Consider the following 13,078-nt stretch of genomic DNA (forward strand, 5'->3'; position numbering starts at 1 on the left):
TATGTAAATAATGCATATAATGTCATTGAAGTTATTTAGAGCCTCTTAAATCATTTTCATATCCATCTGTATAGCTTATTGTATGCACTTTCCTAATAATTACAGACTTTCCCCCCAATTTGACTGATAGCATTTTGTCATTCTAATTATTTTTAGATATTACAATAATATATATTTTGGATTGTGTGTAACGCTGTGGTTCTTTCCTGCAAGATGGATGGATTGATCTTTAATATTGCCATCTTTTTTTATATTCCAAATAATATTAAGGATGCTATCATTTTAAAAAGAATTGCCTCACCCCCCCAGTGGTAGTGTCAAGCATAATTCCCTTTACCTTTACCTATCATTTATTTGAATGATTTATTTTAGATAATTAAAAACAACCAAATTGATTCTACAGTAGAAATAATAAAGCTTTCCTTTTGGTGAATTATTTACGTAACATCATGAATTATTCATTAGTACCTCAGCTGGTCAGCTCCAGGGCTCCATATTTAAACTCTAAGGAGTACAATGGGCTCAATCTGTTATCCAGTCACGTGACGGATTAGGTTAATCTGAAACACGTTAACTGCTTCATCCCGCGTGTTATCCGGGCACGAGCTGTGGTTTCCAACCACACCATTGACCCGCTCGGCTGGATAACAGCGGCTGATAAAAGCGCACCTGTGACCGCATCACAGCTCATTAGAATATTAATGTGCTGCCCGAAAAACACCAGTAAAAGCTAATTAAACCCTCTGTTTGCCACATATTGTTCTGGAAGTGGTTGGTGAAACAGTCGAAATGAACTCGGGATATTTCGTGTATTAAAAGCACGTGCCTGGTGTCCTTTACATACAGAATTGTTGTTGCCATAGCGGCTGGAGCACTGATGCTCTGCGGTGATGCTCCGGCTCTCTCCGCCTCTCAGCTCTGCAGATCCCCGCACCGAGTGGCTCACCGCTTCATTTCAGGCTTGCCTTGTATAGTCAACAGCACCGTCTCCTCTCCTGCTGAAACAACCCACTGCTGTCACACGCACGCGTGGAATCTGACGTGATGCTGTTGCCACCGTCCCATTCAGCCGTGTGTCGGGATCCTCCCTTCAGACAGTCGTGCGTATGCGCTGCTGCGAACGACACTGTGCAGAGCGGTGTTTAAGCACAAAACGAGCTGTTAACAGAGACACACCAATAGGTAACTTAATCCCGATTGATTTTCCTGCGGCAATGTAAAGATGGCGAGAGTGCTCCACAACTTGCTGTTATTACTGATGAGTCTGGCGCTGAGAATCAGAGTTTTGGGCTACTGGTCGCTGATTTACGGTTATTGTGCGCTTTGCACCATCGTAGCCCTGCTGAAACTTTGCTGGAACATCATCCTAAGGCCGACTGCCACCTTCCAATGGGGGGTCCGTGAAACTCCCCCGGCTTGTCTGAATGACACGTCCTTGGGAACCCACTGTTATGTTCGGATCAAGGTAAGACTCGCATGCACTTCGACATAAGAGTGTGTAGGGAGAGGAAAGCCCATTGTGTGTGTGTGTGTGTGTGTGTGTCCTGCATGCTATAGGATGGTGTTGAATGCTACAACACCTTGCCTGCGTGTCGCGTTGCGTCGTGCACACACAGGCCTAATCTGTGAGTAGATCACCACTGTTTATTCTTTAGACGTGGTTCCGCTGCTCTGGTCTCAGGTGGTGCTGAAGGAACAGCTCCTCTCGCCCCACATGCCTCCAACAACCTTATGTGTTCAACATTATGTCATTAAATACCAAGGCATGCCTTTCAGTCATGGAAAGTAACATTTACTCAGGCATTGTGAGGCACAAAGAGCTTTAATTGTATGCAACTTTATACTCCGTTTCAGAGTTTAATGTTGTACTTTCTGTATAACATTACTTGTTGAATGTATTTATTTCACAGTAATAAACTGTTAATATAGGATATACCATGCATTTTTTAGAACTAGTCATTCAGACCCATTTTCCAGTACAAAAAATGAGCTTCATTGCAGATTGCTACAACATAAAAATGCACCTTACACGTTACTGCATCAAGAATGATAATATTTAATATCCAACTTTTAAAAACTGAAGAGCTATTAGGCTGCAAATTATGTACTTTCATATGTATACATCTAAAGTAGCATTCTCTGGATTTGACTTACTGAAGTAAGATTTTAAAAGCAGGACGTTTACTAGTGATTAAGTGTTTTTGAATTTGTGCTATTAATGCTTTATTCAAGTAAAACATCTTTATGCTTTTAATATTATTTACTTAAAAAAGTAGTGATAATATAAAATCGACATCAACACAACAATAAAAAGTCCTGCATTGCAGTGTTATCTGCTTAAAGTAACATAACTCTTCAGCAAGATAATCACTGTCACCCTTATGTTGACATTTTATATGTTATGATATTTGAGTTTCAATTATTGCAACACATACATATTTTGTAAAGCCGCTCCAGGGTCAGCTTATTTGAATTTCTGTTTATTCTGTTGTGCAATCTAACCTATAACGATGCAGCATATCTAAGACAACGCATCATATACAGTATGAGGAAAACAAAGTAGCAGAAAATGTTAAAAGAAAAGGAAGTATAGAACCAAAAAACCCTAAAAGGAAAGTTTCTTGAGTAAATGTGTACTTAGAAACATGTTCTTATTACTTTTGACAAACCAACCACAAGCAGCCACTCAAAAGTACTTTTATTGTGTCTCTGTGTGGCTGTGGATAAAAGCCTGTCTTCTGTCCACCAGGAGTCGGGCCTGAGGTTTCACTATGTTGCTGCTGGAGAGCGAGGAAAGCCACTCATGCTGTTCTTACACGGATTCCCTGAGTTCTGGTAGGTCAAATGGAAATGAGGGTTTGGGGGCATAGCAGCTGCACTTCAGTAAACAGCCAAGTAAAACCTCAGCGCACCATGTTTGTGTGTGTTTCCTCGGTCACTGCTTGAAAACTTCCTCTGAGTATGAGCATTCTTTAGCTTTATGACATTAAAGCTACTATTAAACCTCTGCGCTATTCCTCTGGGGCTGCAGAGACAATTCCACACAATGCATGAGGAGTCCTCATTCACAAACACGATTTGCTGTGGGGGGGAAAGAGTCCAAAGCATTCAAGATTTCCTCCTCCTGATATGAAATGAAAAAGTGGTGCCGAGCGGCACTCCTGGATTGGGGCCAAAGAGGTTGCCACAAGCTATAAGCCCTTCCATATCTCTAACATACTATCTAAACTGCTGACAGGACAGGGATTAATTAATGCAAGAGGGGAGCTCTTCATGCTTCACTCCCCGCTTTCTTCACGGGAATGATGAACTGTGCTCAGAGTGACACGGATGGAGAGAACTCTTTAGCGCTTTCTGATAATCTGCTAATTCCCTCTCAGAAACGAGAAGAAGAGCGTGTGTCAGAAGAAGGCTTTCTTTGCTCTAAACCTCATCTATATTTTGAGATCTGAGAGTTCTGTGGTGGGATCTTATACCGACTCATCAGAATCTCACTGGAGGAGGAGGAGGAGGAGGAGGAGGAGGAGGAGGAGGAGGAGGAGGAGGAAGAGGATTTTAGTTTTGATGAGGAACCTCTAGGAGACAAGATCTTCAATTAGGAAGTCATCCCAGTCCACATGATCTGTGGGCGGATCAGAATCTAAAACAGCTTCTTTCAGACTGAAGTGACCTTTACTCGCCCGGAGAGAAAGCTGAGTGCTAGCTTTAAAAAGTTTGTGTCTGTGCAACTTTAATGCGGCAATTTCCTGATTTTGCACAAAAAGTTGAGTTTAATCTTGTCCCAGAGCATCAAGCCTTTTTTGTAATGTGTGAGTGGCTCTAAAGGATTTTTATCTTGGCTGACAGAAAGCTGGTCTTATATACTGGGGAAAGAGTTTTAAAGCACTTTCAAGGTTAACAATATAGAAAAAAGTAAATACAGTTTAAGTGGTGATAACTGTACATTTTGCAGCGCTGCAAAGAGGTATAAAGACACTATTGAATTGCATTATAAGACATGTAGGAGGCAGGGGCCTGTTTCACACCTTGGTAATCACATGCTAAATGTCTCCTTCGTGCTTGTGTTAATTGTTTTCACCTCACGATGTATGCCTATAGATAGTAAAATAATATATTATGTGTCTGTAGGAATGCGCAAAAACAAGGCATTCTCAAGTGTATTTAACCCGCAAATAACAGCCAACAGAAAAACACAATGTAGAGAGCAAGTTGCACAAAAATGAATACTAAAAAACCTCTGGACGCACAGCTGTGGAGAGACAATGGTCCCACTCTAGACGGTCCCACAAATCATGATTTACTCCCAGTGAAATGTAAGTGTAAAATCAGCTTCTGAAGATCATCCAGTGGTTCTCCTCTTCTTGGATGCATTCATTTTCATCGTTTATCAGTACAAACTCTGCCTTCTGGTAGTCGAAATAGAGTCAGAGGTTATTTTCTCCCTTACTTTAGTTGCTAAGATATTTTGTTCTATGGTATAGGTCATTTCAAGAGATTCCTTAAGTATAAGAGCAGGATAGGGAGAGACCTTTAAGACTTAAGTGAAGATTTTAAGAAAACCTTGAAGACAAGACACAAGACACAACTGATTAAGAAAATCTCAATTCAGACTTTAGCAAAATCTTAAATTGATGTTAGGCTGTTTTGGGCAGCTGGCCTCAGTATTTTATGGTGCCTGACGCCAAAGTAGGGCCTAAACGTCAGGATATCTTGACTTCTACTCCACTGTTTTTTCGGAGGGGATCTCGCCCAGGGTGTAATTCTATGTAGAACCGCCACTGTCAGCTATGTAAGTAAATCAAAGAAAGGAAGGAAACAGTTCATTTCTGTAATGCTGTTTGTGTGCTTCAGGTTTTCCTGGCGGTACCAGCTGCGTGAGTTTAAGAGTGAATTCCGTGTGGTGGCCGTCGACATGCGGGGCTACGGGGAGTCCGACCTCCCGCTCTCCACTGACAGTTACCGCTTCGACAGCCTGGTCACCGACGTCAAGGACATCGTGGAGTACCTAGGTGAGAGAACAGGAGAACTGTGTGTCTTGGGTCTGAACTGAACGCTTGTTTAGACAGCGTCTTGAGTCTAAATTAAACTTGTTTATCAGCGTTACAGTGTGGACAGCCCTCAGGCCTGCAACATGGCATGACAAACTTCCTGTGACTCATTCTTACTGAACATGGGACATTGTGCAGATCCAGAGCCAACAGCCTGCTGACTGCATGCTAACACTAGCAGGGAAATAGCCTGAGGCTGTCTGCACACACTAGGCAACAGCCAATGTTTTTCTGGCCAAGGTGACACTTCCACTCTTCAATTGGCCAGCATTTCACAGGTTTAATATTAGCACTGCTTACCTACTGTATAAAACAACCGGTCTTAGCATTGACACTTGCCACCTCATATTTTAGTGTGTTACAGCGAAACCACTCTTCTTGGTGCTAATTACAAGCAAACTGAAATAAAACATGAAAGCACAACAGAAAGTTACTTTTCTGAATCGATTTTAAATGATTTGTTTTGGCTAAATTGTCTTGGCCTTCCTATTTATCAGATTTGCTTTGAACCCTATAGAACCCTGAGGTCTTCTGGTACTGGCCTTTTAATTATAAACCTAAAGTGAAAATAAGGACCCACAGTGAGACGTCTTTTTATTATTACTGCCCACATTTGAGGAACAGCCTCCCAGAGGACCTGAAGGCGGCAGAGAGCGTTCATATTTTAAGCCAACTCAAAGCCTACATTTTTAATTTGGCTTTAATTGAATAGCAGATAATAAATATTTGTATGGAGTTTAGTGGGGTTTATTCAATTACGATGTTAAGCTGTGTATTACACTTTTGTGTGAAAAATGTGTTAAAAATATAATAATCATTTCATTTTGAGTTGTGATTATGTCCATCAAATGAGAGTAAATCATCTTTTTAGCTTTGTTTTGGTCTCCACCAGCATGTTCTCTAGCTCAGCTGCTAGCTTTGTCTCTGCTGTTTGGTGCTTGACTGAGTTCTTAGAACTTTTGTATAATATAATAATAAAAACGGCTGTCTGCTGCTAATGGTGTTGATTGTGTTTCTAAAACCAAAACATTGAACTGAAAGAAGCTAAAATGGTGCATTGAGCAATGTAGAGTCAGGTGATACATCTCCATAGGTTAACCCTACATTTGCATACACACAGTTTATTGGTCCATTATTAATATAAAAATATTAAGTGGTACAGCTTTAAAAGGCGCAAGTCTATTTTATTTTTTACCATGTAAAAGTCCAGCCCGGAGGAACCATCTTTCCCTTATATCCCCCTGCACATTCCTTGTTACATTGTTCAGCTGTCACGGTCATTTGTTAACAGGCTTTAAAGAGCTAATGCATATTGCTGTGCAGAGGATTCACTCAATGCTCATTTGAGTGGAAGTGGGGGGCTTGCATTGATCATAAGATAACTGCCGTACATTGACACGTGATTGGACTACAGAGCCCTTTTTACAGCAGCAGTTAGTGCCCACATGGTCCACATTACAGTTTCACATTCACAGCCAGCTAATAGGGCCACACACATTGGAGGTTTGCCCTTTAACCAGGAATGGCAAGCAACGTTGCCCTTTTCTTTGCTCACAGCCAACACTGCATGGCCCTCTGTAAAGTGTCCCCCAGACTTATGACAATCCTTTTTGAAGTGCATGTGATATTAATGTTGAGATGAGGCTCCCTGTGATTCATAACAGTGGTTGTAAATTGTGCCAGCAAAGGTAAGAGGATTACTTTAGAACAGTAATGTGATCAGCAGCCCTCAGATGGATGCCCTGACCTTGATCTGCATTTGGCTGTTGGCATGAATTACATTCATTTGATTGGTGTAAATGTCGTCTGAGGAAGGAAGCCAGCAATAAGAAAGTGAGAACAGTATTGATTTTAGGCTATGACATGCCTTAATAAGCAGCACAAACATCCTTTATTAGAAACAACAACAACAACAACAACAACAACAACAACAACAACAACAGACTAATGCTCCTTTGCTTTTCTTTCAAGGATACAACAGATGTTGCCTCGTTGGGCATGACTGGGGCGGCACTATAGCCTGGCTGTTTGCCATCAACTATCCAGAGATGGTGACCAAACTCATCGTCCTGAACAGCCCCCACCCCTCCGTGTTCACAGGTACGATTATGACCAAAAAAAAATCCCCTCAAGTTTTCTTTACGGGGCCTTATTAAGCTACTTTCAGCTTGATGGAACACAGGGATTTTAGCAGACCATTTACATTCACAAAAAACCTATACAACCCCCCCACCCCAAAAAAAAAAAAGCATAAAAGGGCCTCTTCAACATTGTAACAGAAAACCAATTTTCTTCATACTAATCAGAGAGACTCTGGTTTAGCTCTTGGATTATTAACATAATTATTGTCATTAATTAGGAAGCATATTACTTCAATTCTATGTTTGCATCCATCTGGCAAATCCTCTTCTGCCTTAAGGGGAAGATGATGAGAAGCTAATTACAGGAGGGTAATGTGAGGCTGGAACAGCTGGTTTAACCCGAGTAAACAGAGAGCCAAAGTCATCCGGAGTCATCACGTCCAACGCCCCGCAGTGGGTGAAGACTTGGCCGTTAATTACTATCCAACAACTGAACTCCTCCTCTCCATTCCTCTCTCTCCTCTCCTCTCCTCTCCTCTCCTCTCCTCTCCTCTCCTCTCCTCTCCTCTCCTCTCCTCTCCTCTCCTCTCCTCTCCTCTCCTCTCCTCTAGATTATGCTCTGCGTCACCCGAGCCAGCTGCTGAAGTCCAGCCATTTCTTCTTCTTCCAGCTGCCCCGGTTCCCTGAGCTCATGTTCTCCATCAATGATTTCAAGGTGGTCTGTTGTGTGTGGGCTTAAGCACTTTCAAGGTCAAGGTTGTGTGTGTTAGCATCCTCTGTGTGTGGTGTGTGTGCATGCACATGGATTCATATGCATTGTTGTATGTTGCATGATATTACAGTGTCAGGCTTAAATACCCTGCTCCCTGAGAGATTATTCGGAGTAAACAAAAGGATCAAGTAATTATGGAGGAAAAGTAAGATTAGAGATTATGACCAAATCATATGCTAAATTGTATAGCGGCATTTTGTTTCAGTTTTTGTAAAGCATCCTTTTCAAAGAAACGTGGGATTGCCATGTAATGTTTTTCATGTAAACAGACATAATGTGAAAAGACACAAGAAAAACACAAATGAAAACCATCAAATCCAATACAAAATAAATAAATTGAATCATAATAATTTATTTAGTGATTTAAACAAAGTACTGTAGATTTTTGTATCTACTTTATTGTATAATAAAGTGGTCCCCCTCAATCCAGTTAGATTATAGAATCTTAATATTTGTTAAAATGTCAGCAGTACACAGGAGAAGAAGGATTGCCACGCTCAACACCGCGGTTATTAAATGTAAAGCCACAGCTAGCTGCTAGTTAGCTTAGCTTAAAGACTGCAAGCAGGAGTGAACGGCTAATAAACAAATAATATCGCCTTTATTTAAATTAATCAACAGCGTGTTGATTTGAACACGTTGGCCTTTTATGCTAAGCTAGGCTAATGTAAGCTAGCCGGCTGTTTTATATTGAGGCTATAGTTTCATGGACAAATCATTTCCAAAATGTTAAACTCTTCAATTAATTTTAAGACATTGTTATGCATTCCTAAATATCTAATCTTCAGTGTTGATGTACTGTAGTTGAAATACTTGCTAACTGAATGGGATCTCCGTTTGGGCTGTGTTTATCAGTTAGTAAAAAGCACAACAATGTTGTTTATGCAGCAGTAGGTCAGAGAGTCCGAGCTGTGAGTGAAAGTCATGAGAACTGATTTCAGACTGAGGTTCCTCTCCTGACTCACCGTGCAGAAACGTGAACATCCTTCTGCAACAAAACATTTTTGAATTGTAACAGTCAGGTAATCTGACCCCGGTGTGTGCTGCTGTCTCTGCTGCAGGCTCTGAAGGCCTTGTTCACCAGCCGCAGCACAGGGATAGGGAGGAAAGGCCGCTGGCTCACTGCAGAGGACTTGGAGGCCTATCTGTACGCATTGTCCCAGCCGGGGGCTCTCACCGGAGCCCTCAACTACTACAGGAATCTCTTCAGGTGGGGAACACTTCACTTACCAAAAGATTTTAGGGATATTTCAGAAATGGTTTACACATATTTGGGAGAAAATGTCCAATCTTTGTCTTAAAGGTCCCCTGTTATACTTTTTTTCAACAGTATATTATAGGTTTCAGATATATACACAACATGTCTCAGAAGTGTTTGGCTGAAATCCCAAACAGACCATTGTAGCATACCATAAACCTGTTTCAGCCCTGTTCCAAAAGTTCTGATTCTGTGTCTGTAGCTTTGAATGCTAATGAGCTGCTGCTGGCCACGCCCTTTTGTGAAGTGATTGGTTTAAAAAAACATGGTGCTCTAGGAGGTGATTCAGGCAATAAGGTGGGCAGGTGAAAAGTAGAGATTGTATAATAGGAGACCCTTAAGGAAAAGGAACAATGCTGAAAAAAACATTAGCATCACCCTTACTGGTATAGTTCAGCAAGATTATCTTCATAAATGAACATCTCTTTTAGCATTTCTAAAGCAGAAATGGAATTGCAAGAAGTAAAACGCATTGGTTGCATGACTTTCACATCATCCAGCAATGACGCTATCTGTGTCAGTGACAACTTTTAATATCCCCGACAATTTCTGTAGTCTCATTTAGCCACTTGCCAGCAACCGCCTTATTAAAGGCTCGTAAAAGCTTCAAAACTCACAAGTGGAGTAATGACCAACATATTTTGTGTCGTAGGACAAAATGTGAAATATGTCAACACCTCTGATAACCATATAGACCTCATTTCAGGAACCCAATCAAAAATCCAATCAGACAATCTATTGCCTTCGAGGCGCGGGATTAAATCTATAACAGTGCATCAAATAAGACGAGCATCAGTAGCTACAGGAGCACGGATGTCGTTGCCATATGAGACCTTTCACTGTTACTAAACTACTTTGAGATGCTTTTTAGTCTAGTGGTGTAAAATAAATAAAAAAACTATACATTGCTCTAATTTGATGCAAATTAACTAGCACCATCTACTGTCAGATAAATGAAGCAGTGGAAAACGTTTCCTCTCTATCAGTCAAATATTTACATACAGCTTCATTCTTACATGTCAGACTGACCAGCTGGCTCACAGAGTGATCAGCATAAACAAGATCAAAGAAAAAAAATCTGTGCAATTATTTCTGACATGTGAACTGTATATGCATGATGGAGCATGCCATCTGCTCCCTTCTCATGCAATGAGTTATCTTAGAATAGCCTTTATATGCTTACATAAAAGAAATATCACTGACCCATGCTCAATTAGCCAAGCGCATATGAACCTAAGCGCTGGGGACAAAAAAACATGAACACACAGCAACATCCATCCATCTTGGTATATGTATCTACTCTATCTAAAATGCCATAAAAAAGTGGGAAATCTCGAGGTAACATAACAGAAAAGGTCTTTTCTACAGCGGACAGTGTGGCTGGTCATTGTAAAACAAGCTCAGTCACTAATAATTCTAAGTTAAGGTGACCCGGTCCTCCGTGAGTGAGGCAGCGTGAACAGACCCTGGTGCAGCCGAGATAAGAGATGGTCGAATTTGATCTAAATGCTAAGAAAAGGATCCTTTATTGAAAGTGCGGTTGTGTCTACATGCAAAACTTTAGCAGGATGTATTAAAGTGAGGCACTAACCTCAGATGGTTAAGGAAAGGTTAGCTCCTCAGGCAATGAGTCTTGCCTCCATCTAGACACAACAAAAGGAGATAGTGCTGTCCTACAGTTGATGCAAATCATCATTAACCTTCACAAAGCTATGTTGCCAATAGTAAGTGCATTGGATTCTGTGACCACTGAATGTCTTTGTGTAAGTCCTATCTTCTCTACATCTTTCCTTGACTTCATAATGATTTCCATCGAGGTCAAGGAGAAGTCTTTAGGAAAAGACATAGGACATATTTCAGGCTAAGCCTTGTGCTTATCCTACTGTGTCATGTCAAAATATTTTAAATATGAAAGCCTGCTATCAAACTGTACATCGTGTCACTTGACATCACAGCTTTTATTTTTAATTTAGATTGTAGAAATTGACTTTAGCTTTTGACTACTGAAATGCAGTGTTTTATTCATTGATTCAAGATTTTTGTGGTTTGCGCCTTTGAAAACTGTCCATCGTCTGTGATGTGGCCGTCTGGGAGAAACGTTTAGGATAGGCACACAGCGAACAAAAAGACGATTCACACTAGAGTCTGCATGGCTGCAGAGAAAAAAACATATGCAAACATTTCAATCCATGCTAGACTTTCCTAAATGCATGAGTCCATCTACGTGTGTTGCTAGTCTTGGCTTGAGTGAGTCATTAAACACCAGAACATTTTAAATACATAGCATTGACACATCTCTCATGGAACAATATTTTGGATTCACTGAGATTTTTTCTTCTGTGTCCTCAGCTCCCTCCCCCTGACGCAGAACCATGTCCGGTCTCCTGTGCTGCTGCTTTGGGGGGAGCGAGATGCCTTTTTGGAGCAGGAAATGGCGGAGGCATGCCGCCTCTACATCCGGAATCATTTCCGTCTCAACATCATATCTGGGGCCAGTCACTGGCTGCAGCAGGACCAGCCTGATATTGTGAACACTCTCATATGGACCTTCCTGAAGGAGGGAGAGGGACGCAAAAGCTACAGGAACTAAATCCACTGCAAGGCCTCCTCCGCCCCCCTCACCCCCTTGCCCCTCTCGCTTGCCACACCTGGAAGCCTGGAATATGCCTGTGATACCAAGCAACATAGTGATAATGCAATCATTCTTTAAATCTTTCACATTTCAGATATTTTTTACAGATGTCAGCAGCAAAGGAAAAGAAACAAAGCACACCTCACCGGAGAGGACACTGAGCAGGACGTGTGACACATATATTCAAGATGTTTTTTGCACATGACATCCGCCTTAAAGTTTGTCAGTTACAGCATTACAAATGTGCAGCAGAATCTCTTGTGACTTGTATTGTGTGGTGCCTTTTAACTTTGGAGTTGTAGAGATATCCTGAGAGGCAGGGATGTGTACTTGTATGTTTCACCGGGTCGCTCCACTCTTCTTTGGGCACAGGCCTTCGGGAGCCATAGCTCTCCCACTCCCTTTATCAGGTGGTGTTGTCGAAAGGAGCTTTCTTGTTTTGTATTTTCTCCTCAGAGATGCTCAAATGTAGAGAATGTTGTTATCTTGATCTTCCTGTATAGAAATGTCAGTGATGTTTGACTATTGTGCTATTTTGTATCTATTCCTACACACTGCATTTTGAAATTCACAGAGCCAAGTCTACACCGTTTGATTTTATAAATAAACTAAGTGTCACTCTGTTTGACTGCACTGCTTCTCATCATTCCTGGCCTGTTTAAAGATAATAATAACAGTGGTGTGTTTGAAGCTGTGCACTGGCCTTCATGATGCCTCCAGGTTATACTCAGAAGAGATGAAAAACACCAGAAATAGTATTGGATGTGCTCTTAAATATAGCACAGAGCTGAGTAGTACAGCAGTTGACGTTGGTTATTTTGGGTCTCCTCTGTAGAACAAACGTTTGATATATTTTTAGATTCCTTCCTGACGTTGTTGATGTAATGAAATGTTAATGTGGAATTACACTGAGATGTCTATTTATCAGTGTTACGTAGGCCTAAACAAGTTTCAGGGCTGTCTTCAGGCGATGCATTATAATGTCAGTTTAAAGACAGCAAAAAAAGAGAAAATTATACACCTTAGTCCTTTTAAGTGGCTTATTGTTCATCATTTATAATGCTTCAATCCATTATTTCTCAAACATATTGGTTTCAACCTAACTCTTAAACGTATGCCTTATTAAAATGTTTTTTTTTATAATTGCACCAAATGGTTCTGAAGTGGATCTAACTTTGCTTACACACTGGACCTGCTGTGTTTGTTTCTCTAATGCTGATTCAAACATTTGCAGTTGCATTTGTACTGACAGCGTAGGCTAGTGAGGCAGGAGAGGCCGATGACATC

General features: G+C 41.0%; 1 protein-coding gene across 2 annotated transcripts; it reads left to right on the forward strand.

Annotated features, from left to right (window-relative positions):
• Positions 1-1,064: 1,064 nt before the first annotated feature.
• ephx4 (epoxide hydrolase 4) lies at positions 1,065-12,375 on the forward strand. 2 transcript variants are annotated; one of them, XM_063891078.1, is made up of 7 exons: positions 1,065-1,465; positions 2,750-2,835; positions 4,852-5,009; positions 7,020-7,148; positions 7,741-7,844; positions 8,963-9,111; positions 11,509-12,375. In XM_063891078.1, exons 1-7 carry the CDS (start codon positions 1,223-1,225, stop codon positions 11,747-11,749), a joined length of 1,110 nt encoding a protein of 369 aa, XP_063747148.1. In that variant the 5' UTR covers positions 1,065-1,222; the 3' UTR covers positions 11,750-12,375. The 2 variants fall into 2 exon arrangements, with proteins under 2 accessions (XP_063747148.1, XP_063747149.1); XM_063891079.1 differs by lacking the exon at positions 7,741-7,844.
• Positions 12,376-13,078: the final 703 nt, after the last annotated feature.

Source organism: Eleginops maclovinus, chromosome 9, assembly GCF_036324505.1.
Source record: "Eleginops maclovinus isolate JMC-PN-2008 ecotype Puerto Natales chromosome 9, JC_Emac_rtc_rv5, whole genome shotgun sequence".
NCBI lineage: Eukaryota > Metazoa > Chordata > Actinopteri > Perciformes > Eleginopidae > Eleginops > Eleginops maclovinus.